Below are 19495 nucleotides of genomic sequence, written 5' to 3'. Positions count from 1 at the left end.
AGTCAAGTCCTACTCTCTCCATCAGTCGTTTTTTCACCTTCTAGTGTACTTGTATACCCGTTTTATAAGATGGAGACCACTGCTATGCTCAGTATTCCAAGTATGGTCTAACCACGTTTCCATGCATTTCAACATAACTTCTCTGTTTTCCATTGTATCCCCATAGAAATGAACCCCAGTGCTTGGTTTGCTTTTTTATGGCTTTGGTAATCTGTGCCATTTGCGAATCTTGTTATAGTTGGTAACGGAGCTTTTGACTAGTCACAGCAAACAACATTATCAGTTAGTCTAAAACTTCAACTTGCATTTATACGAAAACTCTTTGAATCTTGAACGCGATGATAGCTGTTGCAGCGGGAATCGATGATGTTCAGCCGGAGAAAGCAGAAGATATCATACGTACGGCACAAATTGGGAGAAACGTTTGCTGATACCTGTTCATTATCACAAAAACAAACCATTTTCGTCCGAACAGAAAGACGGCCATTCTAAACAGGAACACGGGCTTAATTTAGCTGTAGTTTGGATAGCATACTTTGGTTCCATTCTTTATTTTTTAACGAATATCAGAATCAATGTCCAAGGAGATTTCACCACTTTCTTCAGCTCTTCCCTGAATTTAGTTTGAGTAGCTGCATAGATACATGTGTTTGTACATGAACTCAAATAGATGAGCATATATCCTGTTTCTGTGGCGATGTAAGCAGGAGCTTTGTAATCACCTCGGTAATGCGCTGTGTTTGTCAGTCCGCTAGTTAAAAAACTAACCAATGGTGTCAGCCACAACGCTATGACACTGCCCGATACGCTGAATAGTAAAATAATAGATTTCCTTCGATTCTCCATCTCGGGATCGCTCTGATTCTCACTGCTGTGACCCCGGAGGCCCCTGCGGGCTCTACTGGCCACTAAAATGCGTCTGACTGTTAAGCAATTAAACAGTAATATCAGAGCAAACGGGAACAATGTCGTTAATACACTTAGCATCCATGAGAATCCGACTCCTGCAGGCGAAGTAAAAAAGTCACTTCTAGGGCGACAACCCCAATGAATATTGTTAATTATTCGTTCAAATTTATAAGCGAACAAAAATGGGATGCTCTGGAAATAGATCAGGACAGAGAGCGTTGTTATAACCGCGGCTGCCGTTCTCACTCTGCAATACTTTGTTTTAAACTTTTGACAACATACAGCTACAAATCGGTCAACTGTGAACAAGACTGTAAACCACACCGACATATACAGGCTGGTACAATTGATGTAAATAATAAACTTACAAACGGCAGTGTAGGACAGGAAGGAATGTGGAAAGTGATATGTACAAATGTGATACACTATTACATTGAAGATCATGACCAGGAGATCTGCTGTTGCCATGGCCACCATGTAGACAGAGATACATTTGGAAAGGCCGCAGTTTCCTCGGGAGAGGATCATGATTGTCAGTAGGTTCGCTGTAAGAGAGAGGGACAGGGGGTCTTAAGAACATAAGAAATAATAACAGGAGCAGAAGTAAACCATGCGGCTCCTCGAGCCTGCTCCACCATTTAATAAGATCATGTCTGATCTGATCATAGACTCAGCTCCACTCTACCGCCCGCTCCCGTTAATCCCTTATCTCCTTATCGTTTAAGAAACTGTCTATTACTCTTTAAATTTATTCTAATCCCAGCTTCCACAGCTCTTTGAGGCAGCGAATTCCACAGATTTACAACCTCTGAGAGGAGAAATTTCTCCACTTCATGTTTTAAATGGGCGGCCCCTTATTCTAAGATCGTGCCCTCTAGTTCTAATCTCCCCATCAGTGGAAACATCCTCTCTGCATCCACCTTGTCAAGCCCCCTCACAATCTTATACGTTTCGATAAGATCACCTCTCATTCTTCTGAATTCCAATGAGTCGAGGTCCAGCCTACTCAACCTTTCCTCATAAGTCAATCCCCTCATCCCCGGAATCAAGCTAGTGAACTTTGTGCGAACTGCCTCCAAAGCAAGTATATCCTTTCGTAAATATGGAAACCAAAACTGCACGCAGTATTCCAGGTGTGGCCTCACAAGTATCTTATATAGCTGTCGTAAGACTTCCCTGCTTTTATACTCCTTCCAATTTGCAAGAATGGCCAAGATACCATTGGCCTTCCTGATCACTTGCTGTACCTGCATACTATCCTTTTATGTTTCATGCACACTTACCCCCAGGTCCCGCTGTACTGCGGCACCTTGCAAAGTTTCTCCATTTAAATAATAAATTGCTCTTTGATTTTTTTGTGCCAAAGTGGACGACCTCACACTGTCCAACATTATTCTCCATCTGACAAATTTTTGCGCAGTCACTTAGTCTGTCTATGTCATTTTGCAGATTTTTGTGTTCTCCTCACACAATTGCTTTTTGTCCCATCTTTGTATTGCCAGCAAACTTGGCTGCATTACAATCGGTCCTTTCTCCCAAGTCGTTAATATAGATTGTAAATAATCAGTACCAGGGAACTCAGGTAAATCTAACAGGTATTTTAGGAGAAGTTAAGATGTCTTCCCTTACATTTTTATAAAGTCGAATGGCGATGACATTTTGTGTAAAAGTAGTACATCATTCTACACTCAATATCGAGGGACTGAGAACCCAGAGACCACCAAATTCCAGTCGAACGTTCTCCTTTACATTGGGGAGACCAAACGTAGGTTGGGTGTCCGCTTTGCGGAACACCTCTGTTCATTCCGCAAGGGTGACCCCGAGCTACCGGTCGCCTGTCAGTTTAATTCTCCACTCCACTCCCACTCTGACCTCTCCATACTCTGCCTCCTACACTGTTCCAATGAAGCTCAAACCAAGCTCGAGGAAGTGCTCGTCATCTTTCGTTGAGGCAATTTGCTGCCTTCTGGACTCAGCATCGAGTTGAACACTTTAAGACCATAACCTCTCCCCACACTTTGCTCCCTTTCCTCGCCTGTTTTTTTACAAAACCTTTCGCCCTCCTTTATTTTTATTTTGTTTCCCTCTGTTTTCCATGGTAGCTGGCAATTTGTCCGCCATTCATACCCCATCTAGACTCACCTTTTGTTTCCTAACTTGTGCTATTACCATCTCAATTCAGCCTATCATCCTCTTTGTCTATCAAATCCATTCTGTCTTCACCCATCATATAACCTGCTATTTTGCTTTTTCCATCTGCCCGCTCCTCCCCTTTTCAGGGCCGCAGCACTTCCTTAGGAATCTGTTACTTTTCGAAATATTGCCTTTTCTGACGAAGGGTCATCGACCTGACAAGTTAACTCCGTTTCTTTCTCCACAGATGCTGCCTGACCCGCTGAGATTTCCAGCATTTTATGTTTTTACTTCAGTCAGATGTTGTCGGGGCTGTGGCTAAGGGTCACTCGGAATCAATCGGGTAAATTGTAACGGGGAGCGACCGCACCTACACCGACACCCAGGCACAGATGGATCAAGGGCTGGGTACGAGGTTGGAGACCAACTTTGAATCTGTGCGACATTGGATCAGCCGTCCGTCATACATCTCTCACGATTGTTATTCCAATCGCTATTGCCCCTGATACCAGTTTGAGGCTTGACACTCTAACTTTGTGGTCCAGGCCAAGCTGCAGTACCTCGCAGGGATAGTACAGTTAGAGCTAATAGCCCTTTAAAAGGGGATCCTTCGAAGGTTCTGCAACTTGTTCATATTCGAGAAACAATAAAGAAGCGGACTCCCTTACATACATCCAAACACATATTTCAATGCAGTGTGGAGCACTTAAACCATTCCACCTTGAGAATGGTGCTTAGTGATGAAAGAAGCCAGTTTTATAAGGTAATGCCGCAGGGAGTAATCGATGGGATTTTGCATTGAATTTCATCGGTTTAATTGGTGTAGTGGATCCGGGGAGTGGCATCGGGTGTCAGCTGAATTACATATAATTTCCAAACAATTACCAGAAATATATCAGTTGAAATAAAGCATCCAGCTGACACAAACTTTAAGTATGGGTCAAAGTTCCGCACATTTTCTATTTACAATCACGCGGAGGGAGCTGTTCGTTCACAGAGCGGAAGCTGGTGGAGCCGCGAAGATTCTTGGCAGCTAAGGGGAGGGAAGCAGCGCCCTGAGCGGCAATTATTGTTCTAAATATCTTTCACAGTCCCCTGCTGGGTGATGCTGACTGCAGTACAAGGGATTATCAGCTTAATGGAGTCAGAAAACAAAGGCACATATGTGATGGTTATACTAAGCTGTAGTGAACTATGTACCGTTAGAGCGGCCTGGGCATCAGCCTCGCCCTCCCTCAGTATACGGACCAAAGTTAAGCTCCCGACACCCAAGCACCAGCAACCAGAACAGCGCTTCAGCGGCTGCACGGACTGGGGAGATTCCCTCTGATATTCATCGACTTCTCCCAGTGCATCAATGGCTGCAATGAAGAAATTCTCGGAATCTGCAATACAATCATTAACAGTGACGTTGACAAAAGCTGTTAGGCAACAGGATATATTGACTTACCGGGAACACCGAAAGCTGCGAGGAAAGGATAGTAAATGCCCGTAAACTGCAACATTGTTGGCCGTACCATTTTTGGAAGAATATCTGACTGCTGCCCAGCTTCACGATTCTGACTGTAGTTCCTCTGAGATCTGTTAACGCTCGCCCTTTATACGACAATCGGTGCCCCGCTGAGAAAATCAGGTTGTGCAATAATTGGGGTTAGTTCCAGTCACTGAACAAACAAGGGTAAATTTTCCACTACAACGCGGCGGAGGCCCAAGGGGAAACTGTACACCTCCATCTGTGAAACCCCATTCATTAAATCAATTAAAGGAAAATAAACCCAGAGGGATATTACACTCAAGAGAAGTTCCCTCCTGGATTCTGCATCAGATTCTTGCAACCTAATATTACTTTAGTGAAAGCTATACATAATTACAATTGTTCTGTATCGTGATTATTAATGGGCTTTAACATTACTGGTGTGCCCCTATACTAACATTACTGGAGATGACGCTACTCTAAAATTAGTGGTTATGATTCTAAGATTACTGATGATGACCGTACTGTAACATCGCTGGTGGTGAAGCTACTCTGACATTACTGGTTGTGACCCTACTCTGACATTATTGGAGGTGACCCTACTCTAACATTACTGGCGGTGACCCAACTCTAACATTACTGGTGGTGACCCTACTCTGACATTATTGGAGGTGAACCTACTCTAACGTTATTGGAGGTGAACCTACTGTAACATTACTACTGGTGATGCAACTCGAACATTACTGGTGGTGACCCTTGTCTAACATTACTGGTGGTGACCCTCGTCTAATATTACTGATGATGACCCTACTCTAACATTAATGGTGGTGACCCTACTCTAACATTACTGGTGGTGAAACTACTCTAACATACTGGTGCTGACCATAAACTAACATTACTGATGGTGACACTATTCTAACATTAATGGTGGTGACCCTATTCTAATATTATTGGTCGTGATCTTACTCTAACATTACAGGTCGTGACCCTACTCTAACATTACTGGTGGTGACCCTACTCTAATATTATTGGTCGTGATCCTACTCTAACATTACAGGTCGTGACCCTACTCTAACATTACTGGTGGTGACTCTACTCTAACATTACTGGAGTTGACACTACTCTAACATTACTGCTGGTGACGCTACTCTAACATTACCGGTGGTGACCCTAGTATAGCATTACTGCTGGTGACCCTAGTCTAATATTACATTTGATGACCCTACTCTAACATTAATGGTGGTGACCCTACTCTAACATTACTGGTGGTGACACTACTCTAACGTACTGGTGCTGACCATAATCTAACATTACTGATGGTGACACTATTCTAACATTACTGGTGGTGACCCTACTCTAATATTATTGGTGCTGACCATACTCTAACATTACTGGTCGTGACTCTACTCTATAATTACTGGTGTTGACCCTAGTCTAACATTATTGGTGGCGATCCTACTCTAACATCACTGGTGGTGACCCTAGTCTAACATTACTGGTGGTGACCCTACTCTAAAATTAATGGTGCTGACTCTACTCTAAAATTACTGGTGTTGACCCTACTCTAACATTGCAGGTGGTGACCCTCGTCTAACATTATTGCTGGTGACCCTACACGAACATTACCGGTGGTGACTCTACTCTAAATTTACTGGTGGTGACTCTAATCTAACATTACTGGTGGTGACCCTTCTCTAACATCACTGGTGGTGACCCTACTGTAACATTACTGGTGCTGACCCTACTCTAACATTACTGGTGGTGACCATTCTCTAACATCACTGGTGGTGACCCTACTATAACATTACTGGGAGTGAACCCAGTTCACCATTATTTGTGATAAAACTACTCTAACATTACTGGTGTTAACTCTACTCTAACATTACTAGTGTTGATTCTATGCTAACATTACTCGCGGTGACTCTAATTTAACATTATTAGTGATGACCCTTCTCTGTCATTACTGGTGGTGACCCTATTCTAACATTATTGGTGATGACTCTACACTTCCATTGCTGGTGGAGATTCTACTTTAATGTTAATGGTGCAGATTCTACACTGATCATAATGGTATTGACCCTAGCCTAGCATTATCGAGGGTGACCCAACTACAAAGTTATTGGTACTAACTCTACTCTGACATTACTGGTGTTGAATCTACTCCAACATTAGTCGTGCTGAACCAAATATAACATTACTGGTGGTGACCATACTCTAAAATTACTGGTGGTGACCCTACTCCAACATTAGTCGTGGTGAACCAAATATAACATTGCTAGTGTTGAATTTACTCCAACATTACTGGAGGTGAACCAAATATAACATTACTTCTGGTGACCCTACTCTATTATTAATGGCTTTGAGATGACTATTACATTACTGCTTATGACCCTATTCCAAACTTACTTTTGGTGTCCCTACACTAACATTACTGGTGTGACCCTGCTCCACCATACTGGTGGTGACGCTATTCTAACATTCCTGGTGGTCTCCCGACTCTAAAGTACTGCTGGTTAATCTAAACTAACATTACTGGTTTTGTCCATGCACTGCACATTACATTACTCGTGGTCATCCAACACCAACATGACTGGAGCTGATACTACTTTAACATTACTGATGGTGACTCAACTCTATCATTTTGGTGTCAACATTACTGGTGCTGATCTTACTTTAACATGACCGGTGCATACATCGAAACATAGAAATTTACAGCGCAGAAGGAGGCCATTTCGGTCGATTCTGGCCTTGCCAGCCGACAAAGAGCTTCACGGCACTTGGTCAGCAGCCCTAAAGTTTACTTATAAACCTATGAACAGCGATGGAAAGGTAAAAGTGCGCCTCACACAATATATTGAAACCTTCTACATCCACCCCAACGAGAGCCATGTGATCGTCTGGGAGAGGAAAAACAGATAACAACCCAGGTCAATTTAGAGAGAAAAAATCTCCGAAAATTCCTCTCCGACCCATCCAGACGATCGAAATTAGTCCAGGAGATCACCCTGGCCGTATTCTACTCCCTGCAGCACTTACCTTTATATCTACACTGTCCAACAAAAGGTCATCCAGTCTAATCCCAATTACCAGCTCTAGGTCCGTAATCCTGCAGGTTCCCGCACTTTAAGTGCCCATCCAACCATCTCTTAAAAGTGGTAATGGTTTCTGCATCCACCACTCTTCCAGGCAGCGAGTTCCAGATCACCACAACCGTCTGTGTAAAGAAGCCCAACATTCAAATCCCCTATAAACCTTCCAACCAACCACCTTGGAACTATGCCCCCTCGTAATAATCCTCTCCACCAATGGAAATAGGTCCTTACTATCCACTATGTCCAGGCCCCTCAATATTTTGTACACTTCAATGAGGTCTCCTCTCAACCTCCCTTGTTCCAATGAGAACAAACCAAGCCTTTACAAACTAAGATTCTCCTTTCCAGGAAGCATCCTTGTAACTCTTCTCTGCACCATCTCTAGTGTAGAAAGGTAGGAGGTATGTGGTAGGAAGCAAGGAGAAATGATTGATGGATAACTTTGTAACTGGAAGCAAGTTTCCAGTGGGGTTCCGCAGGGCTCAGTACTGGGTCCGTTGCTTCTTGTGGTTTAAATCAACGATTTAAATTTGGATATCGGGAGTATGATTAAGAAGTTTGCAGATGAATCTAAAATTGGCAGCATGGTTGATAATGAAGAGGAAAGTCATGGGCTACAGGAGGATATCAATCTAATGGCCAGGTGGGAAGAGCAGTGACCAATGGAACTTAATTCAGAGAAGTGTGAGGTGATGCATTTTGGAAGGGCGAATAAGGAAAGGTTATACACATTAAGCGGTAGGCCACTTAATAGTGTAGACAAACAAAGGGACCTTGGAGTGCTTGCCCACAGATTCCTGAAAGTAGCAGGCCAGGTCGATAAGATGGTTAAGAAGGGACATGGAATGGTTGCCTTTATTGGCCGAGGCATAGAATTTAATAGCAGGGGTTATGCTTAAATTGTCTAATTCTTTGGAAGTCCACAGCTGGAGTACTGCATGCAGTTCAGGTTGCCGTATTATAGGAAGGATATCAGCCTACCCAAACTGCTTGTGGTGATACAACTCGAACAATATTGGTATTGGCAATTCTCTAACATTATGAGTGGTGTCCCGACGCTAACATTACTGGTGGTGATCCTAGTGGTGACCTTGGTATGGGCAGAACCAGTGAACCATTTCTGTGAAACTTCAGGGTGTGGCTTATCCTCTAATGGAACTGTTCGGGCATATGTTTTCTGGAAGAATTACTCGTCACTCGGGTCGGTTCCAAACGTCAAAATCGTTTATTTACGCCGGCGGGGAGAAAGCCTCTGTGTTACTCGAGGCACTACTCTCCGCCGAACAGAGAAATCTGTCGATATGTACAAGGTTTACAACAGTTCATAACAATTACTCAGCCCATGTCGGCTGGGCACAATCCAATCATAATGATTATAGATTACAAATCGACTTCTTTGGGCCAATGCAATTGGTCCCCAGGCACCAGGAGACTGCTTCATCATCTTATGTTTAGCTAGGGGCTTACTCATGGCCTCGTGATGTTTTTCAGAAATCCTTATCTCTACTGTCCTTGGGTTCTGCTTGCACCTAATCTCCTTATACTTACACAGTCACAGAAATTCCCCTTGTCCAGCCCACTGCCTTGCCTCCTGTCCCGCCCACTGCCTCTCCGCTAGTCCCGCCCACTGTCTCGCCCATTGCGATGACCCTTGTCAATCCCACTGCCCCGGAAAATGTCCCTGCCATTGTCCTGCCACTGCCATGACCCTTTTCCCGCCCACTGCCACGCCCCTTGTCCCGCCGCTTGTCCCGTCCACTGCACCCCCTTGTGCCGCAGCTTGTGCCAACCAATGTTCCGCCCCTTGTCCCGCCCAATGACCCGTCCTTTGTCCCGCTCAATGCCCCGCCCACTGTCCCATCCCTTGCTCCGCCCACTGTCCCGCCCCTTATCACAACCACTGCCCCATCCACTGTCCAACCCCTTGTCCCGCCCACTACGCCTCCGACTGTCCCGCCCATTATTCCGCCGACTGACACGTCCCTCGTCGCGCCCACTGTTCAGCACCCTGCCTCGCCCAATGCGCCACCCAGTGCCTGCTGCTTGTCCCTCCCAGTGCCGCGCCCCATGTCCCGCCCACTGCCACGCCCCCTGTCCCGCACATTGCCACGCCCTCTGTCCCGCCCCCTGCCCCGCCCACTGTCACGCCCACTGTCCCGCACATTGCCCCATCCCTTGTCCGCCCACTACCATGCCCCTTCTCCCAACACTTGCCCCGCCCACTGACCAGCCCCTTGCTCCACCGATTGTCCCGCCCCTTGTCCCGCCCCTTGCCCCGCCCACTGTTCTGCCTCTTGTCACGCCCACTTTCCCGAACCTTGTCCCGCCCATTGCACCGCCCACTTTGCCGCCCATTGCCCCGCCCACGATCCCGCCCACATTCCCGCCAAAAGACCAGTCGCTTGCCCCGCCTTGATCCGCCCACTGCCCCACCACATTGTGTGCCCCTTGTCCCGCCCACTATCCTGCCCAATTCCCTGCTCCCGGTCCCGCCCACTGGCAGGCCCCTTGTCCCGCCTCTTGTCCCACCCACTTTTGCACCACTTGTCCCGACCACTTTCCCGCCCAAATTCCCGCACACTTTCCCGCCCAATATTCCGCCCACTGCTCCGCCCCTTGCCCGCCCACTGTCCTGCACACTGCTCCGCCCCTCCTCATGCCCAATGTGCCGTCCACTACCACGCCCCTTGCCCGGTCCACTTGTGCCGCCCACTGTCCCGCCCCTTGCCACGCCCCTAGATTCGTCCACTACCTCGCCTCTTGTCCCGCCCACTGGCACACACCTTGTTCCGCCCATTGTCCGGCCTACTATCCCGCCCCTTGTCCCGCCCACTGCACCGCTCACTGTGCGCCCCGCTGCCCCGCGCCATGCCTCGCCCACAGCCACGCCCCTTGTCGCGCCCACTGCCCCGCCCACTATCTCGCCCCTTGTCCCACCCTCTTTCCCGCAAACTGACCCGCTCACTGCCCCGCCCCTGCCGCGCCCACTGTACCGCCTACTGCCCCTTGCACTGCCGCACCGCTTGTCCCACCAACTGCCCCGTCCACTGCCGAGCCGCTTTTCCCGCCCACTGCCCCACCTCCTGGCCCGCTCATTGTCCCGCTCCTTGTCCCTCCCAATTTCCTGGCCATGGTCCCGCCCCTTGTCCCGACCACGGCCCTGCCCACTCTACCGACTACTGCCACGCCCCTTGAGCCTCATACTGTCCAGCGAAATGCCCCGCCAAATTTCCAGCCCAATGCCACGCCCACTGTCTCTCACCTTGTCCCTTCTTTTGTCACGCCCACTGTCCCACCCAATGACCCGCTACTTGTCCCACCACTGGCCATCCAATGCCCTTCCACTGTCCGACCCAATGCCCTGCCGACTTTCCCACCCACTATCCCGCCCAATGCCCCGCGCAATGTCCCGCCCAGAAGGGAGCCCTGTGGAATAGCTGGCTGGCTGGCTGCATTCCACAGGGGTCCACCTCAAACATTGCCTTCTTCACTAGCAGCAGCAGCAACAGTAGCAGCATTGAAAAAGACTTTATATATATTTATATATATATAAAATCTTTGATTATCAAAAGACATGACAAGAGCATTAGCTGAGCTGAGCTGAAGAAGGGCGATACGCTGCGGAACCTGTCGCATCTTGTTAGGGTGCCTATATAAAAAACACTTGCATGAAGTCGCCTTGTTTCGAAGATGCGTGCTGTTGTATTTTTCCAGGGTGCCCTATAGGAGGATCCCACTGTGTGGCTCCTGCTGCCAAAGCCACTGTCCACAAGGCAAGCCTGCAGCACACCACAACCACCAACACACACACAGACAATCCAGAAGAGAGTCCTGTGGAGTAGCTGGCCGGCTGGCTGCAATCCACAGACGTCCGCCTCAAGCATTTCCTGCTTGCCTGGCAGCAGCAGCAGCAGCAGTGAAAAAGCTTTTATATATATTTTTATATATATATATCAAATCTTTGATTATCAAAAGACATGACATGGCATGCCATGAACATGAGCTGAGCTGAGCTTAAGAAGGGGATACGCTGCTGGAACCTGTCCCATCTTGTAAGGGTGCCAAAAACACACCCTTGTGTGAAGTCACCTGTTTTCCAACAAGCGGACTTTTGTATTTTTCCCGGATCCCACTGTCGCACCCACTGCCCGGCCCCATTTCCCGCCCACTCTCCCGTCCACTGCCCCGCCCCTTATCCTGCCCACTGCACAACCCACTTTCCCGCCAAAAGTCCCGCCCACTTTCCCGCAAAAAGTCCCGCCCAAAGTCCCGCCCACTTTCCCGCTCAAAGTCCCATCGACTGTCCCATCCACTTTCCGGCCCCTGGTCCCGCCCACTGTCCCGCCTCTTGTCGCGCTCACTGCACCGCCGCTTGTCCCGCCCACTGCCACGCCCTATGTCCCGCCCACTGCCCGCTGCTTGTGCCGCACATTAACCCGCCCACTAATCTGCCACTTGTCCCGCCCACTGCCCTGCAAACGGTACCGCCCCTTGTCCCGCCAACTGACCCGCCCCCTGCCAGTGAGGGTTTAATTATAAATAGAGAGTAGGGGTAATAATTGGAACACAGTCAATGTTTAAATAGAAATAGAGAATGGGGTCAGTAAGGGGAATAAAGTGAGTGTTTAATTAGGAATGGAGAATGGGGTCTGTCAGGGGAATAAAGTAAGGGTTTAATTAGAAATAGAGTGCGGGGGCAGTAAGGGGAACAAAGTGAGTATTTAATTAGAAATAGAGAGTAGGGGCAGTGAGGGGAACACAGTGAGTGTTTACTTAGAAATAGAGAGTGGGGGCAGTAAGGGGAACACGGTGAGTGCTTAATTAGAAATAGAGAGGGGGCAGCAAGGGGAACACAGTGAGTGTTTAATTACAACTAGAGAGGGGGGGCAGTAAAGGGAACACAGTGAGTGTTTAATTAGAAATAGAGAGTGGGGCAGTGAGGGGAACACTCTGAGTGTTTAATTAAAGCCAGAGGTGAGGGGTAGTAATGGGAACACAGTGAGTGTTTCATGAGAAAATTAGAGTTGGGACAGTGAGGGGAACACTGTGAGTGTTTAATTAAAGCCAGAGGCAAGGGATAGTAAGGGGAATACAGTGACTATTTAATTAGAATTAAAAAGTTGGATCAGTAAGGGAAACACAGTGAGCGTTTAAGTAGAAATAGAGAGCAGGGGCGGTAAGGGGCACACAGTGATTGGTTAATTAGAAATAGAGAGTGGGGGCAGTGAAGGGAATATAGTGAGTGTTTAATTCGAAATAGAGAGTGGGGGCAGTAAGGGGAACACAATGAGTATTTAATTAGAAATAGTGAGTGGGGGCAGTAAGGGGAACACAATGATTATTTAATTAGAAATAGTGAGTGGGGGCAGTAAGGGGAACACAGTGAGTGTTTAATTAGAATTAGAGAGTTGCGGAGGTAAGGGGAAAACAGTGAGGGTTTAATTAGAAATAGAGTGTTCGGGCAGTAAGTGGATCTGTGTGAGTGTTTAAGTAGAAATCGAGAATGAGACGGTAAGGGGAACACAGTGATTGTTTAATTAGAACCAGCGGACAGGGGCAGTAAGAGGAACACAGTGAGTGTTTCATTAGAATTAGAGAATGGGAAATGTTAGTGGAATGCAGTAAATGTGTAAGTATAAACAAAGAGGGGAATTTAGGTTTATTACCAATCAGAAAATGGTGTGGCAGATACATCATTTATTTAAAAATAGAGGACATGGGAAGATTTTAACTGTTTAATAACAAATAGAGGAAACGGGACTGTCAGGATTACACATTAACTCCTTCATTAGAAATAGAGAAAGTCAAGGCAACACGTCAACTGTTTAATTAGAATCACGGGCGATGAATGTATGGGATGGAGTGTGACACGATAATGTAATAGTAAATTTTGATTTCTGTTTTACCTGTACATATTGGATGATATGTTCAATTACAGCTCGGCTTCTCATGATGGCAGCTGCCTGCAGATGCATCGCTGCCTGACGGAATTAAAATATCTGCGTGTTGTCAGTTGGGCTTAAATATTTTTGCACGTTCAATGAGAATATATCTATTGCAACAAACTGCCCGCAATGTACTAGCATTTTCCCCAGGAGCTGGATGCCATCCGGACTAGCAGAGCCTGGGATACATAGGGGCCAGAAACCATGTGGAGTTTGGCTTTTGGCGAATCTCAGGATCAAGTGGAATGTTAAAGTGCGACTGGTAAAGTGTCCACTTAATCACAATTAATAAATTAAGTACATTGATAATTAAATTACTGAAGCTGTTTCTAGAGAAAGGATTTCAATAAGGTTCTTCAATATTGAAGTGAGTTGGTATAGATGTGTTGAGCACGCAATACATGCAAAAACACTTAAAGACACGTTAAAAGGTACATATTGCATCGACATCTGGTGATGTTTGCTTGATGACTGAAATGTGTCCCCATTCTGAGCTGAGTATCTTAGGCTTTTAAAATGTCTAATACTAATTAAAAACAGCTATTTTCTTCAAATTGCTCTCACTTCCCCTACCACACAATTCTGTATTACGTAATTATATAATCGTTAAAATTCAACGCAATATAAAGAGAATTAATGTACATATCTGTTTCCAATCACAATAGTTGTCTTGCTAAACACGCTGTTTTCCCCATTGCCTAACAAGTATTTTCAGAAAATAAGAACTAGGAACAAAAGTAGGCCATAAGGCTCCTCGAGCCTTCGTCGCCATTTAATAAGATCATGGCTGATCTGATCATGGACTCAGCTCCACTTCCCCACCCGCTCCCCATAACACCTTATTCCCTTATCGGGTAAGAAACTGTCTATTTCTGTCTTAAATGCATTGAATGTTCCAGCTTCCACAGCTCTCGGAGGCAGCGAATTCCACAGATTCACAACCCTCTGAGAGAAGAAATTTCTCCTCATCTCAGTTCTAAATGGGCGGCCCCTTATTCTAAGACCATGCCCTCGAGTTCTAGTCTCCCCCACGAGTGGAAATGTCCGATCTGCATCCACCTTGTCAAGCCCCCTCATAGGTTTATAAGATTCGATAAGATAACCTCTCGTTCTTCTGAATTCCAATGAGTAGAGGCCCAACCTAGTCAACCTTTCCTCATAAGTCAACCCCCTCCTCCCCAGGATCAACCTAGTGAACCTTCTCTGAACTGCCTCCAAAGCAAGTATATCCTTTCGTAAATATGGAAACCAAAACTGCACGCAGTATTCCAGATGTGGCCTCACCAATATCCTGAATAGCTGCAGCAAGACTTCCCTGCTTTTATACTCCATCCCCTTTGAAATAAAGGCCAAGATAACATTGGTCTTCCTGATCACTTACTGCAACTGCATACGATCCTTTTGTGTTTTATGCCCAAGTACCCCCAGGTTCCGCTGTACTGCAGCACTTTGCAATCAATCTCCGTTTAAATAATAACATGTTTCTTGATTTTCTTTCTGCCAAACTGCATGACCTCACACTTTCCAACATTATACTCCATCTGTCAAATTTTTGCCCACTCACTTAGCCTGTCTTTATCCATTTGCAGCTTTTTTATATCCTCCTCACACATTGCTTTTACTCCCACCTTTGTATCGTCACAAAACCTGGCTAATTTACACTCAGTCCCTTCTTCCAAGTCGTTAATGTAGATTGTAAATAGATGGGGTCCCAGCACTGATCCCGACACTCGATACTGTATGTCAACTGGAGAATGAACCATTTATCCCTACTCTCTGTTTACTGTTTGTTAGCCATTCTACTATCCCTGCTAATATATTAACCCCAACAACGTGAACTTTTATGTTGTGCATTAACCTTTTGAGTGACACCTTGTCAAACGCCTTCTGGAATTCCAAATAGACCACATCCACTGGTTCCCATTTATCCACCCTGTTCCTTATAACCTCAAAGATTTCCAGCAAATTTGTCAAACTTGACTTCCCCTTCCTAAATCCATGCTGACTCTGCCTGACCGAATTTTACTTTTCAAAATTTGTTGTTACTGCTTCTTTAATAATGGACTCCAACATTTTCCCAACCACAGATGTTGAGCTAACTGGTCTATAGTTTCCTGCTTTTTGTCTGGTACACTTTTTGAATAGGGGCGTCACATTTGCAGTTTTCCAATCTGCTGGGACCACCCCAGATTCCAGGGATTTTTGGTAAATTACAACCAAAGCATCCACAATCCCTGCCGCTGCTTCTTCTAAGAACCTAGTTTGCAAGCCATCAAGTCCAGGCGATTTATCTGCCTTTAGTTCCATTAACTAGTACCACCTCCTTGGTATTGTGATTGTGTTAAATGCCTCCCCCCCCGCCCCCCGCCCACCCCGCCGCCCTATAGCCCCTTGACTATCCACTGTTGGGATATTGTTAATGTTCTCACCGTAACAACTGCTACAAAATACTTGTTTAGAGTTTCTGCCATCTCTATGTTCCCCATTACTAATTCTCCGGTCTCGTCCTCTAAGGGACCAACATTTATTTTAGCCACTCTTTTTCTTTTTATATACTTATAGAAACTCTTGTTATCTGTTTTTATATTTTGTGCAAGTTTACTTTCAAAGTCTATCTTCCCTTTCTTAATCATTTTTAGTGAGTATTTGCTTGCTTTTAAAAGCTTCCCAATCTTCTGTCTCCCACAGTTTGGCCGATTTGTATGTCTACATTTTTAATCATATACCGTCCTTTATTTCTTTAGTTTCTTTATAATCTTAGCTCGTTAGGTTATCAATAGTTTCATTCTTGATCAATATAATTGCAATCCTACAAGGTAAAACCTGGAATTATGAGTCTTGTTTTGTTTATGTATCATTGATGTCTGTTAAAATGATGATGTGTGCCAAGATGGTTTCCCTTGCAATCCAACACCATCCCGCGCTTCCTCAAATAATTAACATTCTCTGAGCTTTATGAATCTGTAAACAGTGACATGTCTTTAATTAAATCCCTTAATCCTTCATCCTGCAGTCAGCATTGGCCCATCAGCCAAGTGGTAATTTAGAGTGATTTATACTTCCTTACTTAACATGCAAAGGCTAAAGATTGACATTATTGCAATATAAAGAGAAATCAATGCAGTATCACAGTTGAGGACAGTCTGATTAATCCTTTCCTTACTGTGCCTCCTCTGTTGACATTAGAGTACTTAAGGCTATCACGGAACAACATCTCATTATTATCATATATCTATCTCGACATTTACTCAGATCTCCACCCTTTGGTTTTACACATGTTTTGACTTTCTCGACCCCCTTTAACCATTTCTTGAAGAGATATTGTCAGTGTGACTGACCGTGTTTTGGAACCATTCCTCAGGACATATTCTTCATGCATATCACATGCTGGTTGCTTCATGGACCACACATTATTTCTGCACATACAGCAATGGGCCGATAATTGCGGTCTCGCCGAGTCCATGCGAAATGTGTACGGACGTGGAGAGGCCTGGTAAAGGCCGGATTTCGGGGTGCAATGCGCATGCGCCGGAAACCGGCTTTTTTGATCTGTCAAAATTTCTCTCGACGGGTGGAACGCAACCCGGGAGACCGATGTCCAAGCGGCAGAGATTGGGCTATTTGCCCAACTCATGCACAGCGAATCTCCTTCAAACTTTTACGTCTGATAAAAGCAGGCGCACAGATAATGTAATTTATGCATTTATTTTTATGTTAAATACATGGTCCATTAAGGTAAGTTTATTTTAACCTTATTAAAATACGTTAGAAAATAAAAAATAAAATTTCTTCTAAAACATTTCATTACATTTAATGTCAATGAATGTTAAGTATTTGATTTGCTTTTTACATATTTTTGAGTTTATTATTTTAGGGTTTATTCTCATTGATGGTAATGGGAACTCGTACAAAGGGAGTACCCATGTTCATCAATCATAATTCTAGATAGTGATTAGTGGTCCAGGCCCACGTCATTGCAACATAGACGTGTGTACGTGAAAGTCATATTTGCGTGCACAGTGAATGACGTCCTCAGACTGGAATCCTACATATCTCGGCGACCGACAGATAGTTTCGTAGATTTGTTCGGGTCGGATGTGTTCGTCCGAAGGAAGTCTCCAACCGCAATTTTCTCCCCACTGTAACACCAAATATCTCATACAAGCCAAAGCTGCCCTTTGTGGCGAAATTTCAATGGATCTGGGATCTGGGTGTGTTTGACTGGGCTTGAATGACCTGATTTTTTGGGGTGTTCAAGCTGTCAAATACTTTCTTCTCACTGTTCAGAACAAGCAAGAACACAACCATCTCCAACAGGAAGGTATCCATTAACAATTTTAGCTACAATTTTCTTACTTTTAATAGATTGTGCGTTGATACCAGACTGATATCATTTGTCCCGTAGTACGCAGGTGATTTTCTTTAAGAAGGGATGGGACAGGGCAGGTATAAGCAGGCTGCCTCCATTAGTTGTGGAATCTGTAAAGAACTGCCATAGATTAAAGAATAAATGTAAGCAATTGATAATTGATAGTAGGAGAACCCTCTGTACAGGGAGAGTTGTTGCGTAGTGGCATTAACAGAGTCAGAAAAAATGTCAAAATTCAAGATTAAATTGAGAAGATCGATAAAGAAATGTAGGTTCAATGGATGTTGAGACAGAGCTGAAAATATTTTTTAAGGTGTTGGGTAAACGCCGACTAGGACTGGTTGGGTCGAATGGTTACTTCCTCTCTTCGAACATTTCAACATTGTGATGACCATTTGAGATATTTAGCAAATATCATTGTACAAAAATGTGGAATGTCACATTGAGGAGTCAAGTTCCTACTGTCTCCATCAGTCCTTTTAAGATCAGCCATGAACTCATTGAATGGCGCTGCAGGCTAGAAGGGCCAAATGGCCTACTCCTGCACCTATTTTCTATGTTTCTATGTTTCTATGAGACCATTACTATTCTGAGTACTCCAAGTATAGTCTAACCACGTTTCCATGCATTTCAACATAACTTCTCTGTTTTTCCATTCTATCCCCATAGAAATGAACCCCAGTGCTTGGTTTGCTTTTTTATGGCTTTGATAATCTGTGCCATTTGTGAATCTTGTTATAGTTGGTAACGGAGCTTTTGACTAGTCACAGCAAACAACATCGTATCAATTAGTCTCAAACATCAACTTGCATTTATACTAGATTTCTTTGAATCTTGAACGGGATGAAAGCTGTTTCAGCGGGAATCGATGATGTGCAGCCAGGAAAAGCAGCAGATATCACAAGTACGGCAAAAAGTGGGAGAAATGGTTTGTGATACCTGCTCATTATCACGAAAACAAACCATTTAAGTTCATCAGAGAGACGGCCATTATAAACAACAACTACAGGCTGTAATTTAGCTCTAGTTAGGAGAGGATTCTTTGGTTCTATTCTTTATTTTTTTAACCAATATCAGAATCAATATCCAAGGAGATTTCAACGCCTTCTTCTGCTCTTCCCTGAATTTAGTTTGAGTAGCTGCATAGATACACGTGTTTGTACATGAACTCAAATATATGAGCATATATCCGGTTTCAATGGCGATGTATGCAGGAGCTTTATAATCACCTCGGTAATGCGCGATGTTTGTCAGTCCAGTAGTTAAAAAAAATTAACGAATGGTGTCAGCCACAACGCGATGACACTGCCCGATACGCTGAATAGTAAAATAATAGATTTCCTTCGGTTCTCCATCTCGGGATCGCTCTGATTCTCACTGCTGTGACCCCGGAGGCCCCTGCGGGGTCTGCTGGCCACTAAAATACGTCTGACTGCCAAGCAATTAAACAGTAATATCAGAGGAAACGGAGACATTGTCGTTAATACACTTAGCATTAAGAGAGTCCGACGCCTGCAGGCGAAGTAAAAAAAGTGAATTCTGGGGCGACAACGAATATTGTTAATTATTCGTT

At 44.9% G+C, this 19495-nt stretch overlaps 1 protein-coding gene across 1 annotated transcript; it reads right to left on the bottom strand.

The window, feature by feature from the left end:
* Window positions 1-549: 549 nt before the first annotated feature.
* On the bottom strand, window positions 550-4562 carry LOC139274014 (probable G-protein coupled receptor 139). The gene is made up of 2 exons (XM_070891070.1): window positions 4493-4562; window positions 550-1454 (listed from the first exon to the last, which is right to left on the bottom strand). The coding sequence occupies exons 1-2, from the start codon at window positions 4560-4562 to the stop codon at window positions 550-552; spliced, it is 975 nt and encodes a 324-aa protein (XP_070747171.1).
* Between the last annotated feature and the right edge of the window lie 14933 nt (window positions 4563-19495).

The sequence above is a fragment of the Pristiophorus japonicus genome, chromosome 9 (genome assembly GCF_044704955.1).
Source record: "Pristiophorus japonicus isolate sPriJap1 chromosome 9, sPriJap1.hap1, whole genome shotgun sequence".
NCBI classification, from domain to species: domain Eukaryota; kingdom Metazoa; phylum Chordata; class Chondrichthyes; family Pristiophoridae; genus Pristiophorus; species Pristiophorus japonicus.
Note: the sequence above shows the minus strand (reverse complement) of the source record. Positions and strands in the feature narration are given on the sequence as shown.

What these genes read in the sequence shown, in the direction of transcription:
- LOC139274014 (XM_070891070.1), bottom strand. Translation starts at nt 4,562, where the DNA reads ATGGTACGGCCAACAATGTTGCAGTTTACGGGCATTTACTATCCTTTC. An exon ending in CGCAGCTTTCGGTGTTCCCG is followed by an intron (nt 1,455 to 4,492) that starts GTAAGTCAATAT and finishes TCTCTCTTACAG; the next exon opens with CGAACCTACTGACAATCATG.